At 44.5% G+C, this 26907-nt stretch overlaps 3 protein-coding genes across 7 annotated transcripts in view; 1 reads left to right on the top strand and 2 right to left on the bottom strand.

Moving 5' to 3' along the window:
* LOC120030170 (chromodomain-helicase-DNA-binding protein 3-like) overlaps window positions 1-16298 on the bottom strand; it is a 49839-nt gene extending 33541 nt beyond the window's left edge. For 4 of the 5 annotated variants that reach the window (XM_038975503.1, XM_038975505.1, XM_038975506.1 and 1 more), the window contains exons 1-16: window positions 15892-16298; window positions 13718-13851; window positions 13338-13517; window positions 13094-13218; window positions 12558-12838; window positions 12091-12254; window positions 7643-7775; window positions 7282-7463; window positions 3438-3710; window positions 3063-3266; window positions 2605-2822; window positions 2255-2386; window positions 1932-2028; window positions 1559-1750; window positions 1210-1410; window positions 309-446 (exon numbers count right to left, since the gene is read on the bottom strand). In XM_038975503.1, coding sequence (XP_038831431.1) covers window positions 309-446; window positions 1210-1410; window positions 1559-1750; window positions 1932-2028; window positions 2255-2386; window positions 2605-2822; window positions 3063-3266; window positions 3438-3710; window positions 7282-7463; window positions 7643-7775; window positions 12091-12254; window positions 12558-12838; window positions 13094-13218; window positions 13338-13517; window positions 13718-13851; window positions 15892-16057 — 2820 coding nt within the window. In that variant the 5' untranslated portion in view covers window positions 16058-16298. The remainder of the gene's footprint in view (window positions 1-308; window positions 447-1209; window positions 1411-1558; window positions 1751-1931; window positions 2029-2254; window positions 2387-2604; window positions 2823-3062; window positions 3267-3437; window positions 3711-7281; window positions 7464-7642; window positions 7776-12090; window positions 12255-12557; window positions 12839-13093; window positions 13219-13337; window positions 13518-13717; window positions 13852-15891) is intronic. The other variant, XM_038975504.1, reaches the window with a different exon arrangement.
* Window positions 16299-17457: 1159 nt separating this feature from the next.
* Window positions 17458-19700, bottom strand: LOC120030680 (cytochrome b5 domain-containing protein 1). Its single transcript, XM_038976123.1, has 4 exons — window positions 19402-19700; window positions 19258-19334; window positions 18935-19153; window positions 17458-17799 (listed from the first exon to the last, which is right to left on the bottom strand). The coding sequence occupies exons 1-4, from the start codon at window positions 19520-19522 to the stop codon at window positions 17569-17571; spliced, it is 648 nt and encodes a 215-aa protein (XP_038832051.1). The 5' UTR covers window positions 19523-19700; the 3' UTR covers window positions 17458-17568.
* Window positions 19701-20016: 316 nt separating this feature from the next.
* On the top strand, window positions 20017-22726 carry LOC120030440 (N-alpha-acetyltransferase 38, NatC auxiliary subunit-like). Its single transcript, XM_038975842.1, has 3 exons — window positions 20017-20055; window positions 21520-21697; window positions 22005-22726. The coding sequence occupies exons 1-3, from the start codon at window positions 20017-20019 to the stop codon at window positions 22127-22129; spliced, it is 342 nt and encodes a 113-aa protein (XP_038831770.1). The 3' UTR covers window positions 22130-22726.
* The last annotated feature ends 4181 nt before the right edge of the window (window positions 22727-26907 follow it).

The following is a 26907-nucleotide window of genomic DNA, read 5'->3' as shown; positions in this document are numbered from 1 at the left end:
GGATACAACATCATCAACACATTTCCTAATGAAGCCTGTGACTGACAATGTACATTCCTCAATGTTGATGGATGAGTCCTGGGTGGATGAATCTTTGACCGTATTCCAATCAGTATTGTCAAAAAACTCCTGCAGCATTGAGCCTCTCTCCTCTGCCCAGCGCCTCACTATTCTCTGTGTTGGTGTCTCCTTCTTGAGTTGCTGCGTGTAGGCGGGGAGTAGGAACAGAGAGACGTGATCTGATTGGCCAAAGTTAAATACAGTACAAACGCACACACACAAAACAAAACCAAACAGGTGCAGCCTACCTTGCTCTGGTTGTTCTTGAGGCGGTGGGCTTCGTCCACCACTAGACAGGCCCAGTCTATAGACTTCAGGGAGGTCTGGTCTATCGTCACCAGCTCATAGGACGTCAGCAGGACATGGAACTTTATAGGGGCTTCTCTCTGGAGAGGAGAGAAAGAGGAGGGGGGAGAGAGAGGGGAGAGACAGAGAGGGGATAGAGAGGGGAGAGAGAGAGAGAGAGAGGAGGAGGTGGGAGAGAGAGGAGGTGGGAGTGAGGAGGAGGTGGGAGAGAGAGGAGGTGGGAGAGAGGAGGAGGTGGGAGAGGGGATAGAGAGGGGAGAGAGAGAGGAGGAGGAGGGAGGAGAGAGAGGGGAGAGAGAGGGGAGAGAGAGGGGAGAGACGGAGAGGGGATAGAGAGGGGAGAGAGAGAGAGAGGGGGAGAGAGAGAGAGAGAGAGAGAGAGAGAGAGGGGAGAGAGGGAGAGAGAGAGAGGAGGAGGTGGGAGAGAGAGGGGAGAGAGGGAGAGGGGATAGAGAGGGGAGAGAGAGAGAGGAGGAGGAGGGAGGAGAGAGAGGGGAGAGAGAGAGAGAGAGGAGGAGGGAGGAGAGAGAGGGGAGAGACGGAGAGGGGATAGAGAGGGGAGAGAGAGAGAGAGAGGGGAGAGAGAGAGAGAGGAGGAGGGAGGAGAGAGAGGGGAGAGACGGAGAGGGGATAGAGAGGGGAGAGAGAGGGGAGAGAGAGGGGAGAGAGAGAGAGGAGGAGGAGGGAGGAGAGAGAGGGGAGAGAGAGAGAGGGACAGAGAGAAACAAAAGCAGATATTAGATGTTTTTTCTTTTTTAGAAGATGGGATGAACAGATCTGAGCTTTCTCTCATGTCGTTCCTCTGCCCCCTCCTCCCCTCCCCTCCCTCCCCAACGTCCTCACCCTCAGTTTGAAGGTTTTCTTCCCTCCCCGTACGGCCGTGTCGTCGAAGGTCAGCTCGTTCTCTCTGATGATGGCTCTGCTGTCCTTGTCACCTGTGTAGGTCACCACGTAGAAGTCAGGGGCCCACATCTCAAACTCTCTCTCCCAGTTAATGATGGTGGAGAGGGGGGCACTCACCAGAAACGGGCCCCTAGTGTGGCCCTTGGTGGGGGGAAGAGGGGAGGAGAGATTTTTTTTTTTTACAAAGATGAATAGAATACTTTATTATTCTATTAAAATGACAACATGATACTCAAGAGGGAATTTGCACAGCACACAGAACACAGGGCTCCTAAAGGTGCCGTCCTACCTCTTTGAAGAGTGAGTAGAGGAACACGATGGTCTGGATAGTCTTGCCCAGCCCCATCTCGTCTGCCAGGATGGTGTCAGTGCCCTGTGCCCAGCTGAAACGCAGCCAGTTGAGCCCCTCCAGCTGGTACAGGTGCAGAGTGCCCCTCGTCGCCGTCACAAAGTCTGGCTGCTCCTCGTACTTTATTGTAGGCTGGAAGATAAAGAGAAAGATGGATGGTGATGTAAGGGGGGAAAAAAGGAGATAAACATCATTGACATCATTGTACAGAATGACACTAGTGTTTTGACTTGGTAGTGAGACTTGATCGGCTACCGGAATGACGACCAATAGATGTGGCTGTTACAGAGTGAGTGAGCCAATCAGAACTCACGTCGTTGACAGGTGATCTGTGGGGGTCTTCGCTCTCTTCCATCCTCATCCTCCTCATCCTCCTCGGCATGTCTGGGGCCTCCTTCATCACCTCATCCCTGAATCAATCAATCAATCAATCAATCAATCGATCCATCAATCAATCTATCAATCATCAATCCAGTGTCCCTGAGCTATTTACAACAGCATACAAAGTTTGCCAAACTTGGTTTGTGATGTAGAACTGTGACGTTCAGCATGTTGACACTGACATTAAGACAGATTCACTGTAGTAGTGTTAAGTGCCAACATGGATGCCATTTGGCCAGTACACTAGTCCAGTACCTGTGTGCCCAGTAGTTGGCCTTGTGAATGACAAACTCTGGCATCTCCAGATCGTCTCTCTCCCATGTGCACTGGTCATAGGTCAGGTCTCTCCACTTGACCAGGTAGTGGTATATCCCTTTCTTGTCCATACTGGGAAACACACACACACATATTATGGACAGAACTGCACACAATCAATAAACTAGCACACACACACATACATACACCCCCCCCCCGCTTCACACATACACACACACACCCCAACCTGCCCGCCCACCCCCCATCTCATACACAAACACAAACACAAACCCCCCCCCCCCCCCCCCCCCCCCCCCCCTCTCCCCAGCACACCCCACATGCACACGTACCTGTGGTTGATGATGCGGTGGACCATCATCCATTCAGGCTTGATGCCGTATTTATAGAACTTGTCATCCAGGGCAGCATAGTCTGGGTCTTTCAGCCTCCTCTTCTCACTCTTAACACTCTCCTCCTCTCCCCCCGACCCATAGTCCAGACTGGGAGGCTCATCCATATCTGTCTTCCTCTGGTAGTTACGGAACATCACCGAGTGGAAGATCTCCAGCTGGAGGGATGGAAAAGAAGAGAAAAAAGAAGAGAGGAATAGATGGAGGAAAGAGAGAATGTGTTGAATGAAAACAAGGAAGGGAAGTGTGTAGGATACCTGCATGCTAAGCGTCTTGTCGTTTTTCATATCATTACATCAGCCTCTCCTCCAACTGTTTCACTCTCTCTCTCTCTCTCTCTCTCCCTCTCTCCCTGCCAACTTCTCTCTCCCTTTCCTCTCCCTCTCTTTCCCTCTCACCTGTAGTTCAGTGATCCAGGTACAGTGCCAGTAGGACTGTCCGGTCAGCTTGACAAAGAACTCCCTCTCAGCCCTGCCCTTCATGGGGGGTGGTGGGGGAGCATCAGGAGGGGTATCGGGGGCAGGGGGCGCGGGTACAGGATCGGGGGGCTCGCCCCATCGCCAGTGGAGGATCCTCTGCACCCTGCCCTTGATAGCAGGACACTGGGGGTAGAAGACGAAAATGAAGAATCAGAATAGATTAGAGTAAGGTAAAGTAGAGTAGACTGAATAGAATACAATAGGAAAGCTTTATTGTCCACACAATGTGGACATTTTGAATTTGGCCTCATAGTGGCATTGTGCACATAATGATAACAAACAAACAAGACTTACAGTGCAGCGTGGACACAGCCACTCTCCGTTGGGGATCTCAGGCAGGGGCGGGTTGAGACAGTGGATGTGGTAGGAGGAAGTGCAGGTGTCACAGCATAATAGTTCCCCCCCATCTTTACAGACCCTGCAGAACTCAATGTGGTCATCCTCCTCTTCCTCCAGTCCTACCAGCAGTCCAACCCCAGGTACCTCTGGTACCACCATGTCCTCACTCTCCTCCTCAAACTCCTCAAAGTCCTCATCCTTCGCTTCCCACTGGATCCCCTCTTTCTCCTGCAGGAGAAGAGGAGAGGAAGAGGACAGGAGAGGAGAAGAGGAGAGGAGGAGGACAGGAGAGGAGAAGAGGAGAGAAAGAGGACAGGAGAGGAGAAGAGGAGGGGAGGAGGACAGGAGAGGAGAAGAGGAGAGGAGGAGGACAGGAGAGGAGAAGAGGAGGACAGGAGAGGAGAAGAGGAGAGGAGGAGGACAGGAGAGGAGAAGAGGAGGACAGGAGAGGAGAAGAGGAGAGAAAGAGGACAGGAGAGGAGAAGAGGAGGGGAGGAGGACAGGAGAGGAGAATAGGAAGAGGACAGGAGAGGAGAAGAGGAAGAGGACAGGAGAGGAGAAGGGGAGAGGAGGAGGACAGGAGAAGAGGAGAGGAGAAGGACAGGAGAAGAGGAGAAGAGTCCATTAGGAATTAATAGGTAAATAAAATAATTTGATAGGGTTTATATGTCTGATGATACCTTACAGTGCATTCAGAAAGTACTCAGACCCCTTGACTTTTTCCATACGCATTTTGTTACGTTACAGCCTTATTCTAAAATGTATTAAAAAATGTAAAACTATCTCATCAATAAACACACAATACCCTAAAATGACAAGGCAAAAACAGGTTTTTATAAATCAGAAATACCTTACTTACATAGGTATTCAGACCCTTTGGTATGAGACTCGAAATTGAGCTCAGGTGCATCCTGTTTCCATGAAACATCCTTGAGATTTTTCTACAACTTGATTGGAGTCTACCTGTGGTAAATTCAATTGATTGGACATGATTTGGAAAGGCACACACCTGTCTATATAAGGTCCCACAGTTGACAGAGCATGTCAGAGCAAAAAACAAGCCATGAGGTCGAAGAAATTGTCCATAGAGCTCACACAGGATTGTGTTGAGGCACAGATATGGGGAAGGGTACCAAGACATTTCTGCAGCATTGAAGGTCCCCAAGAACACAGTGGCCTCCAGAATTCTTAAAAGGAAGAAGTTTGGAACCCAAGACTCCGCCGGGCAAAACTGAGCAATCGGGGGAGAAGGGCCTTGGTCAGGGAGGTGACCAAGCACTCGATGTTCACTCTGACGGAGCTCCAGAGTTCCTCTGTGGAGATGGAATAACCTTCCAGAAGGACAACCATCTCAGCAGCACGCCACCAATCAGGCCTTTATGGTAGAGTGGCAAACTGAAAGCCACTCGAGTCAGGATCATGGGAAAGATGAACAGAGCAAAGTACAGAGAGATCCTTGATGATAACCTGCTCCAAAGCGCTCAGGACCTCAGAATGGGGAGAAGGTTCACCTTCCAACAGGACAACGACCCTAAGCACACAGCCAAGACAACGCAGGAGTGTCTTCGGGAAAAGTTTCTGAATGTCCTTGAGTGGCCCAGAGCCCGGACTTAAACCCGATCGAACATCTCTGGAGAGACCTGAAAATAGCTGTGCAGCAACGCTCCCCATCCAACCTGACAGAGCTTGAGAGAATCTGCAGAGAAGAATGGGAGAAACTTCCCAAATACAGCTGTGCAAAGCTTTTAGCGTCATACCCAAGAAGACTCGAGGCTGTAATCGCTCCCGAAAGTGCTTCAACAAAGTACTGAGTAAAGGGTCTGAATACTTACGTACAGTTGAAGTCGGAAGTTTACATACACTTAGGTTGGAGTCATTAAAACTCATTTTTCAACCACTCCACAAATTTCATGTTAACAAACTATAGTTTTGGCAAGTCAGTTAGTACATCTACTTTGTGCATGACACAAGTAATTTTTCCAATAATTGTTTACAGACAGATTATTTCATTTATCATTCACTGTATCACAATTCCAGCGGGTCAGAAGTTTACATACAATAAGTTGACTGTGCCTTTAAACAGTTTGGAAAATTCCAGACAATTATATCATAGCTTTAGAAGCTTCTGATAGGCTAATTGACATAATTTGAGTCAATTGAAGGTGTACCTGTGGATGTATTTCAAGGCCTACCTTCAAACGCAGTGCCTCTTTGCTTGACATCATGGGAAAATCAAAAGAAATCAGCCAAGACCTCAGAAAAAAAATTGGAAACCTCCACAAGTCTGGTTCATCCTTCGGAGCAATTTCCAAACGCCTGAAGGTACCACGTTCATCTGTACAAACAATAGTACGCAAGTATAAACACCATGGGACCACACAGCCGTCATACCGCTCCGGAAGGAGACGCGTTCTGTCTCCTAGAGATTAACGTACTTTGGTGTGAAAAGTGCAAATCAATCCCAGAACAACAGCAAAGGACCTTGTGAAGATGCTGGAGGAAACAGGTACAAAAGTATCTATATCCACAGTAAAACGAGTTCTATATCGACATAACCTGAAAGGCTGCTCAGCAAGGAAGAAGCCACTGCTCCAAAACCGCCATTAAAAAGCCAGACTATGGTTTGCAACTGCACATGGGGACAAAGATCATACTTTTTGGAGAAATGTCCTCTGGTCTGATGAAACAAAATAGAACTGTTTGGCCATAATGACCATCGTTATGTTTGGAGGAAAAAGGGGGAGGCTTGCAAGCCAAAGAACACCATCCCAACCGTGAAGCACGGGGGTGGCAGCATCATGTTGTGGGGGTGCTTTGCTGCAGGAGGGACTGGTGCACTTCACAAAATAGATGGCATCATGAGGCAAAAAAAATATGTGGATATATTGAAGCAACATCTCAAGACATCAGTCAGGAAGTTAAAGCTTGGTCGCAAATGGGTCTTCCAAATGGACAATTACCCCAAGCATACTTCCAAAGTTGTGGCAAAATGGCTTAAGGACAACAAAGTCAAGGTATTGGAGTGGCCATCACAAAGCCCTGACCTCAATCCCATAGAAAATTTGTGGGCAAAACTGAAAAAGTGTGTGCGAGCAAGGAGGCCTACAAACCTGACTCAGTTACACCAGCTCTGTCAGGAGGAATGGGCCAAAATTCACCCAACTTATTGTGGGAAGCTTGTGGAAGGCTACCTGAAATGTTTGACCCAAGCGAAACAATTTAAAGGCAATGCTACCAAATACTAATTGTGTATGTAAACTTCTGACCCACTGTGAATGTGATGAAAGAAATAAAAGCTGAAATAAATCATTCTCTCTACTATTATTCTGAAATTTCACGTTCTTAAAATAAAGTGGTGATCCTAACTGACCTAAAACAGGGATTTTTTACTTGGATTAAATGTCAGGAATTGCGAAAAACTGAGTTTAAATGTCTTTGGCTAAGGTGTATGTAAACTTCCGACTTCAACTGTAAATGTGATATTTACGGGTTTTTAAAATAATTTTTATAGCAAAAATGTCTAAAAAACAGTTTTTCTTTGTCATTATGGGCTATTGTGTGTAGATTGAGGAGGGGGAAAAAAACAATTTAATCCATTTTAGAATAAGGCTGTAACGTAACAAAATGTGTAAAAAGTCAAGGGGTCTGAATACTTTCTGAAAGCTCACTGTGAATAGAGTACACACTAACAGTAGCATTACACGCAGCTCTGTCTGTAATGCTGACATAAACAATCAGTCAAATAGACAGACTTGAGGATTATTAACACCAACTTTGAGGATTACGGTATGGTACTCACACAGTGGGGGCAACTCCACTTGCCCTCGGGGGCCTTCTCCAGCTCAGGCTCCAGACAGACCAGGTGGTAGGCCCTAGGACAGGTGTCACACAGAATGATCTCCCCTCCCTGCTGGCACACCTCACAGTAGTCCTGGTGGTCTGTCTCATAACCATCCCCCTCCACCTCACCCTCATCCAGCACTGCGAGAGAGAGAGAGAGAGAAATTGGGGAGGGAAAAATGAGGAGGGAAAAGGGAAGGGGGATAAGAGAGGGGGTGGGAGAGAGGGAGAAGGAGAAAAGACAGAGAGACATCACATGCTGAGCATAAGTCAGACAGATTCAGAGTTTATAACCTTTTTTTATGGTACATTTTGTTTACTTTTCTTATTCTTCTTGGCCGGACGTCCTCTCTTGTTCTTCTTGACCCGGGAGGAGCTGTCAGAGCGGACCGAGGAGCTGTGGACACTGGAGTCCTCCTGCAGCGAGTCCTCCTCATCAACATCATCACCACTCTGAGAGGAAGGGATGGAGTTAGATATATACATGAACTCAGCAAAAAAAGAAACGTCCCTTTTTCAGGACACTGTCTTTCAAAGATAATTTGTAAAAATCCAAATAACTTCACAGATATTCATTGTAAAGGGTTTAAACACTGTTTCCCATGCTTGTTCAATGAACCATAAACAATTAATCAACATGCACCTGTGGAACGGTCGTTAAGACACTAACAGCTTACAGACGGTAGGCAATTAAGGTCACAGTTATGAAAACTTAGGACACTAAAGAGGCCTTTCTACTGACTCTGAAAAACACCAAAACAAAGATGCCCAGGGTCCCTACTCATCTGCGTGAACATGCCTTATGCATGCTGCAAGGAGGCATGAGGACTGCAGATGTGGCCAGGGCAATAAATTGCAATGTCCGTACTGTGAGACGCCTAAGACAGTGCTACAGGGAGACAGGACGGACAGCTGATCGTCCTCGCAGTGGCAGACCACGAGTAACAACACCTGCACAGAATCGGTACATCTGAACATCACACCTGCGGGACAGGTACAGGATGGCAACAACAACTGCCCGAGTTACACCAGGAACGCACAATCCCTCCATCAGTACTCAGACTGTACGCAATAGGCTGAGAAAGGCTGGACTGAGGGCTTGTAGGCCTGTTGTAAGGCAGGTCCTCACCAGACATCGTCGCTGGACAAGACAGGACTGGAAAAAAGTGCTCTTCACTGACGAGTTGCGGTTTTGTCTCGCCAGGGGTGATGGTCGGATTCGTGTTTACCGTCGAAGGAATGAGCGTTACACCGAGGACTGTACTCTGGAGCGGGATCGATTTGGAGGTGGAGGGTCCGTCATGGTCTGGAACGGTGTGTCACAGCATCATCGCACTGAGCTTGGCGTCATTACAGGCAATCTCAACGCTGTGCGTTACAGGGAAGACATCCTCCTCCCTCATGTGGTACCCTTCCTGCAGGCTCATCCTGACATGACCCTCCAGCATGACAATGCCACCAGCCATACTGCTCGTTCTGTGCGTGATTTCCTGCAAGACAGGAATGTCAGTGTTCTGGCGTGGCCAGTGAAGAGCCCGGATCTCAATCCAATTGAGCATGTCTGGAACCTGTTGGATCGGAGGGTGAGGGCTATGCCCATTCCCCCCAGAAATGCCTGCGAAATTGCAGTTGCCTTGGTGGAATAGTGGGGTAACATTTCACAGCAAAAACTGGCAAATCTGGTGCAGTCCATGAGGAGGAGAAGCACTGCAGTACTTAATGCAGCTGGTGGCCACACCATATACTGACAGTTACTTTTGATTTTGACCCCCCCTTTGTTCAGGGACACATTATTCCATTTCTGTTAGTCACATGTCTGTGGAACTTGTTCAGTTTATGTCTCAGTTGTTAAATCTTGTTATGTTCATACAAATATTTACACGTTAAGTTTGCTGAGTTTATTTATAATATAAGGTTGAAGTCGGATGTTTACATACACCTTAGCCAAATACATTTAAACTCAGTTTTTCACAATTCCTGACATTTATTCCAAGTACAAATTCCCTGTCTTAGGTCAGTTAGGATCACCACTTAATTTTAAGAATGTGAAATGTCAGAATAATAGTAGAGAGAATGATTTATTTCAGCTTTTATTTCTTTCATCACATTCCCAGTGGGTCAGAATTTTACATACACTCAATTAGTATTTGGTAGCATTGCCTTTAAATTGTTTAACTTGGGTCAAACGTTTCAGGTAGCCTTCCACAAGCTTCCCACAATAAGTTGGGTGAATTTTGGCCCATTCCTCCTGACAGAGCTGGTGTAACTGAATCAGGTTTGCAGGCCTCCTTGCTCGCACACGCTTTTTCACTTCTGCCCACAAATTTTCTATGGGATTGAGGTCAGGGCTTTGTGATGGCCACTCTAATATCTTGACTTTGTTGTCCTTAAGCCATTTTGCCACAAGTTTGGAAGTATGCTTGGGGTCATTGTCCATTTGGAAGACCCATTTGTGACCAAGCTTTAACTTCCTGACTGATGACTTGAGACGTTGCTTCAATATATCCACATAGTGTTCCATCCTCATGATGCCACCTATATTGTGAAGTGCACCAGTCCCTCCTGCAGCAAAGCACCCCCACTACATGATGCTGCCATCCCTGTGCAACACGGTTGGGATGGTGTTCTTCGGCTTGCAAGCATCCCCCTTTTTCCTCCAAATAACGATGGTCATTATGGCCAAACAGTTCTATTTTTGTTTCATCAGACCAGAGGACATTTCTCCAAAAAGTACGATCTTTGTCCCCATGTGCAGTTGCAAACCGTAGTCTGGCATTTTTATGGCGGTTTTGGAGCAGTGGCTTGTTCCTTGCTGAGCGGCCTTTCAGGTTATGTCGATATAGGACTCGTTTTACTGTGGATATAGATACTTTTGTACTTGTTTCCTCCAGCATCTTCACAAGGTTCTTTGCTGTTGTTCTGGGATTGATTTGCACTTTTCGCACCAAAGTACGTTCCTCTCTAGGAGACAGAACGTGTCTCCTTCCTGAGCGGTATGACGGCTGTGTGGTCCCATGGTGTTTATACTTGCGTACTATTGTTTGTACAGATGAACGTGGTACCTTCAGGCGTTTGGAAATTGCTCCGAAGGATGAACCAGGCTTGTGGAGGTCTACAATTTTTTTTCTGAGGTCTTGGCTGATTTCTTTTGATTTTCCCATGATGTCAAGCAAAGAGGCACTGAGTTTGAAGGTAGGCCTTGAAATACATCCACAGGTACACCTCCAATTGACTCAAATGATGTGAATTAGCCTATCAGAAGCTTCAAAAGACATTACATAATTTTCTGGAATATTCCAAGCTGTTTAAAGGCACAGTAAACTTCTGTCCCACAGGATTTGTGATACAGTGAATTATAACTGAAATAATCTGACTGTAAACAAGTGTTGGAAAAATTACTTGTATCATGCACACAGTAGGTGTCCTAACCGACTTGCCAAAACTATAGTTTGTTAACAAGAAATTTGTGGAGTGGGTGAAAAATGAGTTTTAATGACTCCAACCTAAGTGTATGTAAACTTCCGACTTCAACTGTATATATATATATATATATATATATATATATAGAGAGAGAGAGAGAGAGAGAGAGAGAGAGAGAGAGAGAGAGAGAGAGAGAGAGAGAGAGAGAGAGAATTCTCCAAAAATATCCTCTGTGTACAACGTAAAACACCAAATAATGCATGCAGAGCAGAAGTAGACCCATACCTTCTAATTATCAAAATCCAGAAAAGAGCCATCTACAACAACCTAATAGGAAGCGATTCTCTAACTTTCCATAACAAAACCATCTCCTACAGAGAGATGAACCTGGAGAAGAGTCCCCTAAGCAAGCTGGTCATGGGGCTCTGTTCACAAACAAAAACAGACCCTGCAGATCCCCAGGACAGCAACAAAATTAGACCCAACCAAATCATGAGAAAACAAAAGGATAATTACTTGACACATTGTAAAGAATTAACCAACAAAAACAGAGCAACCTAGAATGCTATTTGTCCCTAAATAGAGAGTACACAGTGGCAGAATACCTGACCACTGTGACTGACCCAAAATAAAAGGAAAGCTTTGACTATGTACACACTCAGTGAGCAAAGCCTTGCTATTGAGAAAGGCCGCCATAGGCAGACCTGGCTCTCAAGAGAAAACAGGCTATGTGCACACTGCCCACAAAATGAGATGGAAACTGAGCTGCACTTCCTAACCTCCTGCCAAATGTGTGACCATATTAGAGACACATATGTCCCTCAGATTACACAGACCAACAAAGAATTTGAAAACAAACCCAATTTTGATAAACTCCCATATCTATTTGGTGAAATAACACAGTGTGCCATCACAGCAGCAAGATTTGTGACCTGTTGCCACAAGAAAATGGCAACCAGTGAAAAACAAACACCATTGTAAATACAACCCATATTTATGTTTATTTATTTTCCCTTTTGTACTTTAACTATTTGCACATAATATGAAATATGAAATGTCTTTATTCTTTTGGAACTTTTGTGAGTGTAACGTTTACTGTACATTTTTTATTGTTTGTTTCACTTTTGTTTATTATCTATTTCACTTGCCTTGGCAATGTAAACATATGTTTCCCATGCCAATGAAACCCTTTAAATTGAACTGAACTGAAAGGAATTTAATTGAATTGAATTGAGAGAGAGAGAGAGAGAGAAACACCGATCGGTCGACTCTCATACACCAGCATGCTCCCACATACATTGGCCTACACCGCACATCTATAGACCCAAATTCACATTATAGTACTTACAGAGCTGCTCTTCTTCCTCTTGTTGCCTAAGGCCCCCAATTTTATGCGTATGGGGGACATCTTCTTGGCTTTAGCTACTGAAGCCGCTACTGCTGCTGCCACCGCCTTCTTCCTCTCAGCCAGAACACGAGGACTCTTACTGCGACTCTTCTTATACCCAGGGCCTGAGAAACAGGGACAGAATGAAGTCAAGATTTCTACTAGTGCTCTAGCGTGGGATTTCCCAAACCTCTCCTTGGGGTCCTCAGACGTTTCACATATTTGTTCTAGCCCTAAACTGGCACACCAGATTAAATTAGTCGACTATCACCCAAACCCTTGACGAATTGCATCAGGTGTGCCAGATCAGGGCTACAACATGTCTGAGGGTCCAGACTACAATTTGGGACCAATTCTATTTCAATTCAATCAGTCCTTGCTATACATGACACACTCCACCACTCCACCATTCTCTCTCATCCTCTGACCTTTGCCCTCTTTGGTCTTGGCCTTGCGGAGCGGGGGTGGCGGCTGGGGGGGCGGCCGTGGGGGTTGGGGCTGCTTCCGGGGTGGAGGCGGCTCCGGGGATGGGGTTGCCGCGGAGACCTGCTCGGCGACGGCGATGGCGGCGGCGGCGGCTGCAGCTGCCACGGCTGCAGCACCGGAGCCCTTGAAGGGGTTGTTGGAGCTGAACTCCCTCCACTTAACCCCCAGGATGGTCATCATCTTAGACATGGGGATCTTAGGGTTCTTCTTGGCGATCATGGGCCTGGGAAGACGAAGAGGAAGGTGAGGAAGAAGAGCTGAGTGTTTGATGTACAGAACAGTAATGACAATTGATTTTGAACAGTGTGGCAAATAATCTTGAACTTGAAAATACATTTGAACTAGAAATTGTTGTTTCTGAGGGATTATGAATGGAGGGAATTGTTCCATGGTTGGTAGTGAACTAGACAACTGAAATAAACAATAACTCCTTGAGTCATCTCGCTGACAGTCAATCACTATAGCAGGCCAACTGTACCTCATGGACTGGCTGAAGGCTTTGTAGTTGGTGAGTGTGCGGTAATCATCTTCAGTGAATGTATGATCCACATCCTCCAGACCCCAGTCCATAGCCAGCTGGGCCGACGTCTTCTGTTCTATTGGCTGCAGGAGAGAAACAACCAGTCAGAGAGCTTGAAGACTTGAGCCATCAGAATGTGTAAAAAATGAAGCAAAACAACAACAACTGCAACAATAGCACTTTCTTGTTGTGTTCTTCTTACCTTTGTTGTCTCCTCGTGCGTGCTGTCCCCATCATCTTTTTTCTTCTTCTTGGTTTTCTTCTCCTTCTTTTCCTTGTGTTTCTTCTTCTTCTTTTTCTCGCCAGAGAAGTCACTCGCTGCGCTGTCGGAGTTCTCACCATAATCTCTCTCTCGCTCCGAGTCTCTCTCTACATCACTTTCCTGAGGGGGAGAGGAGAAAAGAAGGGGAGAGAGGGAAAGTGAGGAAGAGAGAAAGAACAGAAGAGAGGGTGGGGATGCTAAATCAATATGTAATGTCACAGATAGAAAAAAAACTATGACTTCAATTAAGCAAATGAAATAGAATGACGTGTCATCAGAATGTATGGCGGTTGATGGACCGTAATGATCGAGAAGCTTACAATCTTTTTCCGTTTTTTGGCTTTAACCGGTTTTCCTTCTTTCTCTTTCTCCTTCTTCTTTGTCTCCTTCTTCTTGGGCCCTCGTTTCTTCCTCCCTAGACTGGCCCTGTCTGATGCTTCCCTTTCTTCCTCTACTGGGGATTGAAGAGAGGAGAGGGGGATGGAAGAGAGAAATGTGACTAAATCATATTGACTATAATCATCTTTGAAGGCTTTGAATTGTCAATCTAATCTCTTCTGAACACAATTAAACACAACAAAAGCCTCTCACCAACACACTGTCATGTGTGCGTTGACACCAAATGTGTAATATGGGAGAGTATAGTATCTTAACACAACCTTCGAGATTGACTGAATTGTGACATGCTGAATTAGCTCCAGTCAGTGAGTTTGACTGATAAGTGGAAATGACAGCTGCTTGGTATCAGTTCAGTGAAAACCAAATCCATATCTGGCTAATCTGTTAATGAACGCCTCACAACACACAATAATGTTGTTCATGGTGGCATTGAAAATGTGAGGCTGAGACATATGAAAGTAAGGCCTTATGTAGGCTACATGTTACACAGTGCTTAAGGGCTTCTAAAACATTATGTCCATGGCAATATATTTTTCCGCAATAATGAATTGGGAAAATAAAATAAAATCAAACATGTAATAGATTTATTTCGAAGACACGACATCCCACGTTTTGAGGGTCAGTAAGTGATAATGAACCGTTCATCCCTGTATTCAAGTTTTACCCCTGGCAAAAAGTGAGACAGCACCCTATTGGAGAGTGAGAGAGAGTGAAGCCTGTGCTTTGTCAGGGGGATGAAGAGAAGGGGAAAAAACATCACCAAAAAACTATCCCTTGCGGCCGCCATTGCACTTGGTAGAAATTAGTTCGATTTAATGGTCTGTCTTTGTTGGTAGGGCTACAACACGCAGCGCGCGCCCAGACAAGGTCTCCGCATATTTCTGCTGCAGACTGCAGCCAGGGGCGGCATTAGCATCACGCGGGGCCCGGTGATTCTGAGGCCGCAAGCCAGTCTGTCTCTATCGGATGAACTGAAACGACTCCCTACCCTACTTCCCCGCAATTAATTCCAACACCTGGGTCCCGACCACAACAGCAACAACCGCCAACGCAGGTCGCTGGGGGGTTAGAGCTGCTGCGGGAAGCGCACTAATTGATACGCGGCTCTTGTCTCGAGACAGGCGACATAGTTTAGGCTAGTAGTTCAGAGTGATGCTAAAATGTCCCTTGTTGAATATCCCAAAATCATGATCTGCAATATCTGATGTCACTATTGAATACATGCAAATGAATGTAATTGTATTAATTAAAACGAACTGTAAAATAATGTAAACATGTTCTATGGCGTGGAACCAGGTAGGCCAAATCTGTAATCCCTCAAAAATAAACTTCTTTGGAGTAAAATAAGATTTCTGTTGATCGTATTTTTCACATGCAATTGTTGTAGGCAAGTCCTTTCTTTAATTAGGCTTCACAGTAATAGTTTCTAGGCTTGGTGTATTATAGGCCTACGTGTTACATGTGTTAGTATGCTATGACATCGAAAAGAGAGTGGGAACAATAGCCCTGTAGGCTACACATAACGGTTATATTCAGAACTTGGGAGTAGTGTCAGTGTCCTATCATGAACCGTCCCTGTCAGTATGACAGTGGAGACCGTCATGGGGTAGGAGGCAAGTTTATTTACACTGTCATGCCAGCACTTACTCTATCATCCGGTTTTAACGCTCACGCCTCGGGAACAGACATCACAGCACTGTTCTAAAGATCACAATCAGAAAGCTTATTGCTGAGGAGTCCATGTTTTCTACCAGTGATGTCGTGAGCTGTACACTTCACATCGACCTATTAACATTGAGATATTATTTACATCTATGAATATGGCAGCATTGTCAGGATGAAAAGCAACGTTGAGGAGGATCAACTTTGTGGAATTGTTTGGAATCTTCAACTCTTTCTATTTCAAAGCTGCGCTATCCTTTGGAGCAACGGGCGCGCAACTAATTATATTGCAGCAACAGATAACTATTGAGATGAGCGGCACAGGGTGTCCTGGCGTACTTTAAAAAAATGTGGCGTATGTTGTTTCTATTTTGTGTGCGCGCTCCCGAGTCTTTCGCCAGTGTCTCTTTCGACTGTAGTTAATATAGCCTACCTGGCGCGGCTAGTGTTGCAGTTTCTCGAGGCGCCGCCGGCGAGTTTATGTCGCTTGCGTTCCCGTCTAGATCTCCGTCGTCCTCGTCTTCTTCATCAAAATCCACTCCCTCGGAATGAACCAACATGCCCTGGTCTTCCTCACAGGACCGGAGAGGAGAGGACATTATATTCCTGTCATCGGCTCCGTCCTCGAAATCAGAAACCCTCCGGAATTATGATATTTATTTAATATTCAAATCGACACCAGAAAAAAGTGGGGGCCGTTTTGGAATATTTTACACTACAAGGCAGGGAAACAAAGATGGCCGCTCTTATATTTATTTTTTAACAACCCCCCCAATAAGAAAAATCCCCTTGCATAAAAAATGGCTGACTATATTATTGCAGAACGCCCCCCCCCCTCTTCTTTTTTCTCTCTCTCTGCCTCTCTCCGCGCACCCCTCCCTCATCAAAAAACATTTACATTGTTACAAGAAACAAGAAAGGGGGTGTTTGACTGCTTGTAATGTTACTGCCCCCTCCCCCCCACCAATGATCAGCCATGCCAGCTAACTGTTTTAAGATCACACGCAACAAAACTCCCTTTCTGCACTGAAAAACGCGATACAAATCTATCAAATATGGCCACCTTAATATTCTTAAAGGCCCCCACCGTGGTATAAAATGATACGTCGGGGAGGGAGTTTGAGAGTGGGGGGTTGGGAAAATCTGCCGCAGCCATGCCCAGATTTACAGCAGATTGGATTGCTTAAAAATTAACCACTTGTGGTAGGGAGAAAAATCTATGCAATGTGCAAACTGGCATTTTTTTCAAATGGAGATTATTTGATAATAATAATAGAATATATAGAATAATAGAATAATAATAATAGAATAATATTTTTTTCAACATTCTGAAAGCATTACAATGAAAGAGGATACATTTTAAAATCATCTTGCACACTTTCACTAGAGTCCCTTTGATATGGGTGGCAGTAAGGCCATGGGAACCTCTAATAGTCAAACAATGGTTGGTCTCCCTTCAGACAGCTCAGCTTTTACAAAGGAGTCTATGGTCAGACATACATACAGTATGCACATTTTAGAGTAAAAAATGTGTGTATAATTGTGAATAATGATAAATAGCCTAGATATTGATAACAATGACAGGTCACTGATTAATAGAACTATGGATAACATTTCGCTAAACTCGCAATAACATCTGCTAACCATGTGTATGTGACCAATAAAATTAGATTTGATATTATATATCAGACTGACTAAACCTGATATTGCTACTGTTATAGTAGATTTGGTTTCCTGCACATTCTGTACAACTGGAAATCTTAACCCAGCAGAGCCACAAAGGTACTGTTGAATATCACATAAACAATTACCATGGTTACCATGCTATTTTATGTCAAATGTTGGCATGAATTTATGTAGGCCTACTGTAAAGATGCAAGAAGCTTTGAAGGAATGACAAAAGGATGACACTGGGATAGAATGACAAGTAAAGGAACAGGTTACCAGTTCAAGTCCTTTTTGGGTTAAATTGGCTATAATAAAATTGCTACAACAATAATATAACGCTAACAAATAACACATACAGAAAATGTATTTTGTGAGTCAACATTTTAATAGATTGTCTGCTCGTATTGCTCACCACCATTTTCTAACATTCTTACATATAGGGTCAAAGTTCAGTGAGGTCGTCGTTGAAGTATAGGCAGATGGACTGGGAGAAGAGGTCGCGGTCCATGCGTGTGTTGTAGAAGTCCTCGTCCTCGTCGGGGATGCCGTTCTCCTCCAGCGTTTTACTCATGTCCAGGTTGACACAGTTGTGCTTCCAAGTGTAGCTGGCGGCGTGAGAGTTGTAGCGGAGGTACCGCTGGAGAATCTCATTCAAGGTCTCCTCGGAACACACCTGGGGAAAGAGAGAGAGGAGGGAGAAGTTGCAGTTTTTTTCTTCTTTTACTTTTCCATGTACAGTAGTTCCTGACTTCCCAGGGGATATATTGACTGCAGCTGAAATCTGTTGCAGCTGTTTCAGATCTAGAACCTATAGGTATGATCAGTCATTGTCATCAGCCATTGTATTTTAATAGTAAAAATATATATATATTTTCCATTGTTTTTTCCCCTGAAACTCATTCTGTGGTCTATGGGCATGTCTTGCGGTTAAACCACTCTAGCTTGGCTTCCAGGAACCAACAAAAAAAATAAGAAAATAATTTGTTTATGCAGTGCATGTGTCTGACTGTGTGGAGCGTGGAGCACCCACACTAAGCTTCTGGCCCAGTAGAAGACTACTAGTGCCAGCTGGGGCAGGTTGGCGGGAAAGCCTGCTCTCCCACCGCGCTGGAGTGGAGAGGAGAGGCGTGCTCTGCTGTGGGTGCGAGTGTGTTGTGTTGTGTGTTTGTTTGTGTAGGCTGCGGGGGGAATGAGCGAACCAAGCCAGGACTTGCTCACAAACCCCCCAGGGCTTGACAGTGACACACTGCACTACTGTGCTACTCACTCCCCCTCCCAGTGTCCCTTTGGTCCCTTTGGAAGCTAGTCACATACAGGCCAGGGCTCCCTAGAGTGCAGTGTGGTGACCCATATTTTATTCAGCCAGTGACACACAGAGTAAGGGAGACACAGCACCTGTGTTCCAGTCAGTGATATTACGCAGTGTGTGTGAAACAGTGCCAGCTGAATGGATACACTCCTAATAGACTGCTACTGTGATATGCTGAAAATGCTTTGCTGATAAGGCGGTTGAGGGGGAGGTGGGAGGATAAGGCTTGAACAGCTACAATAGTATGCATGATTGTTATGTATAAATTGTGCATGTATGCATGAAGGTGACATGTATGTGTGCAGAATGATGTCAGTATGATGTGTGCATATCTATAGCATATGTATAATACATGCATGCAGCATTTATCTATGGCACTAGCCCGCTTGCCAGGGGATGGTGTCTTGCTATGTGAGATTAGTATAATATCACATGTACACATGCAGCCTCTTATGATCTATGCATGACATTCTCCCTGATCAGAATAAGGATAACTTACCTCCAGACCCTGCTCCTGGGATGTGAGGGTGTTGATGATGCGGATCCACCTGGTCTTGACAGAAAGTAGTCCCACCTCATATTGCGTATCTCTCCACCAGGGTCGCCCAAAGTCATTGGTCCAGTCAGTACGAGGGCAGGGAGGCGGCACGTGCACAAAGCGCCCCCTAGGGGTGTAGTATTTCACACACCCAGATAGTGGGTCAATGTGGGTCAGAATCTGAACATACAAATGGGGAATTAGCCTACTCATCATCAATATAATGAAAAAGAAAGACAAATATGTTACATTCTTGATAGACGTCTGATTATTTTTTCACTCACATCTTTTGTCTTTGGGTCAAACCAGTGACTGATGTCCTTTCCTGCACACTCAATGATAGGCTTCAGAAGTACATCCCCTGAAAAAGAGTGTGTTGTTTATTAAACTGTTGTAACCTAACAGCCTATTTGTATTCGACAACTTACCTTTAAATTCATTCACCAATGGTGTCAAGTCGTACACCTTGCCCAGGTATGACACCCACAGGTCGCCAAGGGTGTTATGAAGGGACACCTCTGTTGGAGTGAAATACTTTGTTGGCCGCATTTGTATTACTTCCGCAAATTTACCCAATTATGTAGAGCTATAAAAGGTAATGTAAAATGTAACAACTGAGCATATGTCAAGAGATATAAAAAGTAACGTATCTTGTTTATGTGCAAGCTCACTCGCTATTGTATCAACAAGTGTACACACGAACAGCTGGAGCTCCGTTACTGTGGGAACCACGGAAGCGTCTGGTAAAGAGAGCACGACACTGAAATCAGCTTTGCGGCATCTCACACGAGTGGTTGCACAGTCAATAAATCATGACACACATTTGACATATTTTATTATAGAATTAAGCATTACAATACTTTGTAATTTAATAGGATCAAACTGAAGGATCCATTAAATGCTCCAAAACCAAATAGGTGCAAAGTTTTACCTACCTACATTGCATACTACAATACCCACAATGCACCGTATCCCCTAACGAATTTCCGGCTGTACAACAGTGAAATAATTTCTCAAGAAAAATACGATCAAGAAAGGGTGGAATGGCAACAATGATTGAAGAAAATGGTCCATCAACTCATGTAGGGGTGATATATATTTAATATTGTCGTATTTGACACACTTCTAATACATAATATTCACTTTGCCAAACTGAAAGGAGAGCGTGCATAGCTGATCCATACATTTCGTGGGCAAGTTGGATCCACTAGCTAGCTAAGCTAAAGTAGCCCAAGATGTACTCTTAAGGAGCATACCGTTAACATTACTCCTTAAGGACCTTGTGTTTTTTTTCCAAAGATAGACTTGCTCTGACAGCCAAATACTTAATCTTAACGTAAATCGATTCTCATTTGCGATACGGTTCTAGAAACATAAAGCCCTTTACTTTCATATCACATCAAAATAATTTCACAAACGCAAAATGTACTATTACTGTACACCACAGGAGGTTGCTGAGGGGAGGACGGCTCATAATAATGTCCGTAACGGAGCAAATGGAATGGCATCAAACACATGAAAACTGTGTTTGATGTAGTTGATACTATTCCACTAATACCGCTCCAGCCATTACCACGAGCCTGCCCTCCCCAATTAAAGTGCCACCAACATCCCGTGCTGTACACTGTTTTAACCGGCTTTATCAAAGTAGCAGGCAACAGTATTTTTCAGTGTCAATACGTTTCTGGCAGCCTTCATTAAACACAGGTGTTCAGAACATGCTATATAGCTCTTTAACACTTGTGGGTCTTCTGTCTTCCGTAAACACCTGCTGTAACATGGATGTATGGCCGTGTGGGAACCCTATAAAAGGTGTGTATCAATGTATTTCTTTGTTACTGATATGAAAGATAAAGTCCTTATGCTTCCAAAACCGTACCGCAAGCTATGCGTGTTAATGTTCAGACGGAGTGTTGGGGCTCTTAACAAAACTCCCCCATACAGAAGATGCCTTATATGTAATGGAACTGAGAGTCATGATCAAGGGCTAACGTTAACGTAGCTAGCTAGCATTATTTCAATAGTCTAAAGTAGCTTTTTCAACGACGTTAGTTCTAATCTAGCCTGAACAGTCGCTATTCATATGTACAGGTAAATACGCCTGCTTCAACACCCTGGCATCGTTCCATTTCCTTCATAGAGGATTTCTCAGATTTTGTCTAGTGACTGGCTTCAATATACTTTCGTTACCAAAGTAAAGATGTTGCTATAGTGCCGATAAACTTTTCTCTGTATGTACAAGCTGTCGTCTCTTCAAAATACAAATCAACACATGTTGAGCATTTTGTTTACCGTCAAACTAGCTCTGGTCCAAGCGCATACGTCACTACGATCTGCTTGCACATCCAATGTATGCACATGGACCAGAGCTAGGAAAATAAAGTGTTCAAAAGTCGTGTCTCCTTGTCAACCTTGCCAAGGGGAAGTTTAACAAGTATAGGCTACAAAGAGAGCAAGCCACTTTAGATGGTTGAGATGCACCCAGTATCACCATTATGCTTCCGTTACAAGTATAGGCCGATCATGTAATTTCTCCCTATTTCTAGGGGCGGGGCGAACTGTCATCTTACTCCTCCAGAGCACGTCAGAAGCTGGAGAGCCTGCTAAACAAAAACATGAGAATCAGAATGACAGACGGACGGACACTGGTGGGACTGTTCCTGTGCACGGACAGAGACTGCAACGTCATCCTGGGGTCCGCTCAGGAGTTCCTCAAATCCTCAGGTAACTACAGTACTTATTAGGCTCAGCCCACATACTCTAGTAAGTTCACTGCTACTCACCCCTGTTCCTGCAGAGCAGTGGGTGCAGGGTTTTGTCCAAACCCAGCACTAACAAACCCGATTCAGCTAGCAAATGTATTGCTTAGTTTATTTGCTGTAAAAACCTTATAGCTCTCTGGGACCGGCGTGAACACGATGTCCATATTCTGCTTTGTAACAGTGTAACATTGCCGTTAATAGACTGTGTACTGTGTACATGTTCATTTTTAAAATGTATTTTGTGTGTGTCTTACTTGCATCTGCATCAGACTCCTTCTCCCAGGGTGAGCCCAGAGTGCTGGGGTTAGCCATGATTCCCGGCCACCACGTGGTCTCTATCGAGGTGGAATCAGACAGCCTGGTCGGCACACAGGGTTTCGGGTCCAGCCACTGAGGAACAAGATCAGCTCGCCCAAAGCTGGAGGAGACTAGCTAACATCCTGGCTAGCCAGGTCTATGTCTCAGCAGCCTAGAAGACGTTACAGTAGAGACTTGAAATTGAGAATTCAATCAAAGGAGAATTCCAGATGCAGCTAATCTCTGGTGCCAGTGTATTTGGTTTAGCAGGCAGCCATGGTGTGTGTGAGATCTAACCAGGCACTCCCAGTGACATTACAGTGTGTGTGTGTGTTAAGTTAATATACTGAGTACAACAGATGTTTATTCAATGAGAGGCATGGACTGAGCCAGGCTGTACAGTATATGTGTTTGTATGGAACCGCTGTTTAATTGTATGGAATATGGATAAATGTTTTCCAATACATTTCAGTATCTAAACCTGTCTGATCTGTTAATGAAGAATGATGCAGACTGTCCTTATATACTGGTAGTGCAGCAGTTACAGATGGTCCAGAGCAGGACTAGCTAAAGTTCATGACTTACTTGACTTAAACACCTCAACTAGCCTGTACCCCTGCACACTGACTCAGTACCGGTGCCCCCTGTATATAGCCTCAGTATTCTTATTGTGTTACTTTTTATTTTAGCCTACTTGGTAAATATTTTCTTATTCTTGAACTGCACTGTTGGTTAAGGGCTTGTAAGCATTTCACAGTAAAGTCTACACTTGTTGTATTCGGTGCATGTGGAAAATAAAGTTTGATTTGATTAAACCCTTGTCTCCTATTAGCAGCATAGGCCGTTGACAAACGTCCTCCATCTCACTCGTTTCGGGACACGTCTTTCCAGGTCACACCAGTTCAGGCCATCAGTTAAAGTGCACGTGTTACTAGGAAAAGATGTTCAGTACGAGGGATTATTATTATTATTATTATTTTTTAATTACCCCTTTTTCGTGGTATCCAATTGGTAGTTACAGTCTTGTCTCATCGCTGCAACTCCCGTACGGACTCAGGAGATGCGAAGGCCGAGAGCCGCGCGTCCTCCGAAACACAATCCAGCCAAGCCACACTGCTTCTTGACACAATGCCCGCTTAACCCGGAAGCCAGCCGCACCAATGTGTTTCGGATGGTACACCTGGCAACCGTGTCAGCGTGCATTGCGCCCGGCCCGCCACAGGAGTCGCTAGAGTGCGATGGGACAAGAACACCTCTGCCAGCCAATCCCTCCCCTAACCCTGATGACGCTGGGCCAATTGTGTGCCGCCCCAGGGGTCTCCCGGTCGCGGCCAGCTGCGACAGAGCCTGAACTCAAACCAGGATCTCTAGTGGCACAGCTAGCACTGTGATGCAGGGCCTTAGACCACATAGGCTACTCAGGAGGCCCCAGTACGAGAGTTACATGATGATGCATGATTGCAAAAGTTTGCCATTATTTTCTGGTAATGTGTATTTGTCGTATCAATTTTTGCCCTTGTGGGGTTTGCGAAGCAAATGCCCCCACTTTTACATCTTCAACATTTTTCTTATTCTTTAGCGCACAACTCCTCTTACACCGTTTAAGCTACAAATGCCATTCAAACTTCAAATGTGTAGACTGGTCTGGGTTGAGTTGCTCATATTCAACTTTTGATATCTTTTATACTTTTTAAAATATTCAACTTTTTATCTATCTTCATTCACTAGAGTGGGACTTTTTTCAACTATCTCCCCATTGTGACATCTTCACTTCAACATTCCATTCACTTTAAATGCAACAACTATTGACAAAAATCTGCTACTTTGAATACTTTGCCAACAATTTAGACAAAAAGTTAGAGAGTAGGAAATCTTCCTCTACTTCACTGCTTTTAAAATCTGAAAACGGATTAGGAATAGTTTCTTCAAATTAATAGATTGAGCTGTTTTATTAACATAAACTGCTTTCATTATAGATGCAATTATTCATGTCAGAAGCTAGCAGATTCATTACTTACCAACAGCAGTAAATTCCAATACAACTAAATCACATTTTGACGTTCACTCTCCTTGCTTTGTCTAATATTATCATGAATCTATTAAATAAATTGTGGGTCAGAGTGCAGCATTTATTTAGTTTCAAAGCACAAACGTTTGTTAGCATGTTTATCACACTGGCTTTAGCAACACGTGCCTCGGGAGGAGACAATGTCTTTATAATAAATTCCCATGATTCAGAATCTGTTTCGGACCAAACAGCTAGCACTAATATTTTGAATAATTCTCAGGTCTGAACTACCTGGCATGATAGAGAATATTTGTCATGCTCACTAGCTTCGTCCTCCCCAGGATTGTGCTCCGCCCTCTAAATAACTCAACTGGCTAGTTTGCCTGTCTGTAAAGAGAAGGGCGGGCTGTACGTTGATCCTGTTGCGCTGATTGGATAGAGCGAAGCTGTCTCTGTTCACTCACTTTATATTTCACCTGATAACTTCTCATCGCACTTCGTTTAGTTTTCACACGCAACAACTGTAGTTTAGACTGACCACCACCAGAATCTTAGAAAAAAAGGTTCTGGATAGAACCAAAAATGGTTGTAGGGTTCTTTGATCAGAACCCATTTGGTTCTTCTTCACTGAACCAAAATTGGTGCTATATAGAATTAAGGGGTGCCATATATGAAGCAAGCAGATTACCCTTTTTGATTCTTTCCAGAACCTTTTTTCCCTAAAAGTGCACACAACGTCTGACCACAACCACGCAACTATTTACAACACAACTATTGCACCACACAACTACTGACCACAACAACACAACTACAGACTATAACTACTGACCACAACTACTGAACACCACTCATCACCACAATTACTGACCACAACCACAAAAATACAGACCACAACACAACTAGAGACCATAACTACTGACCACAACCACACAACAACTGATCACAACTACAGACCATAACTGACCACAACTACTGAAAACAACTACTGAACCACAAAACTACTGACCCCAAAAACAACTACTGACCACAACATAACTACAGACCATAACTACTGACCACAAGCACACAGACTGACCACAACTACGGAACAAAATCACACACCTACTCGCCACAACTACTGAACACACAACTACTTAACCACACAACTAATGACCACAACCACACAACTACTGACCACATCCAACCAACTACTGAACACAACTAGAAACAACTCCTGACCATAACCACAGAACTACTGACCACAACTACTGACCACTACTACTAAACCACACACCTGCTTAACAAAACTACCGACCACAACCACAAAATTACTGACCACACAACTACTGACCACAACCAACTACTTACCACACAACTACTGATCACAACCACACAATGAGATCACAACTTTTGACCACAACTCCAGACCACAACCACACAGCTGCTACTGACCACAACTACTAAACCACAACTACTGACCACAACCATACAACTACTGACCACGACTACTGAACCATACACCTACTTATGAAAACTACTGACCACAACTACTGAACCACACAACTACTGACCACAACTACTTACCACACAACTACTGACCACACCCACACAACTACTGACCACAACTACCGACCACAGCAGCACAACTACAGACCACAACTGACCATATCTACTGACCACAACCACAAAACTACTGACCACAACACAACTAGAGACCACAACTACTGACAACTTCTGACCAAGATTACTGACCATAACACCACTACTACTGAACACACAACTACTGAACCACACTACTACCACAACCACACAACTACTGACCACAACACTACTGACACACCACTCAACTACTGACCACACAACTACTGATCACATTAACACAACTACAGACCATAACTGACCACAACTACAAGCACACAACTACTGATCACGCATCTACTGACCACAAGCACACATCTACTGACCACAACTACAGAACCTCAATTTACCACAAAATTACTGACCACTACTGAACAACCACACACCTCCTCACCAAAACTACTGAACACGACTGACCACAACTACTGACCACACAACTATTGACCAGAACCACACAGAGACCACATCTCCAGACCACAACCACATGACTAATGACCATAACCAACCAACTCCAGACCAGAACCACAGAACTACTGAACCACAACTACTGACCACTACTACTGAACCACACACCTGCTTAACAAAACTACTGACCCTGACCACAACTCCAGACCACAACCACAGTCCACTACTACTGAACCACACACCTGCTTAACAAAACTACTGACCATAACCACAAGACTACTGACCACAATTACTGATCACAACCAACCAACTACTTACCACACAACTACTGACCACAACCACACAATGAGACCACAATTCCAGAACACAACCTTATGACTACTGACCACAACCACACAGCTGCTACTGACAACAAAACTACTGACCCCAATCATACAACTACTGACTACAACTAATGAACCACACACCTACTTACCAAAACTACTGACCACAACCACACAACTACTGACCACAACTGCACAACTACTGACCACAAACATACAACTACTGAACCACACACCTACTTACCAAAACTACTGACCACAACCACACAACTAATGACCACAACCACGCTACTGACCACAACTACCGAACCACACAACTACTGACCACAATTACTAACCACACAACTACTGACCACAATTACTAACCACACAACTACTGACCACAACCACACAACTATTGCACCACACAACTACTGACCACAATACCAGAACTACAGACCACAACACCAGAACTACAGACAACAACTGACCATAGCTACTGACCACAACCACAAAACGACTGACCACAACACAACTAAAGAC

This window comes from Salvelinus namaycush, chromosome 36 (assembly GCF_016432855.1).
Source record: "Salvelinus namaycush isolate Seneca chromosome 36, SaNama_1.0, whole genome shotgun sequence".
Classification (NCBI taxonomy): Eukaryota; Metazoa; Chordata; class Actinopteri; order Salmoniformes; family Salmonidae; genus Salvelinus; species Salvelinus namaycush.
The sequence above is the reverse complement of the archived record's forward strand: the minus strand, read 5'-3'. Positions and strand labels throughout refer to the sequence as shown.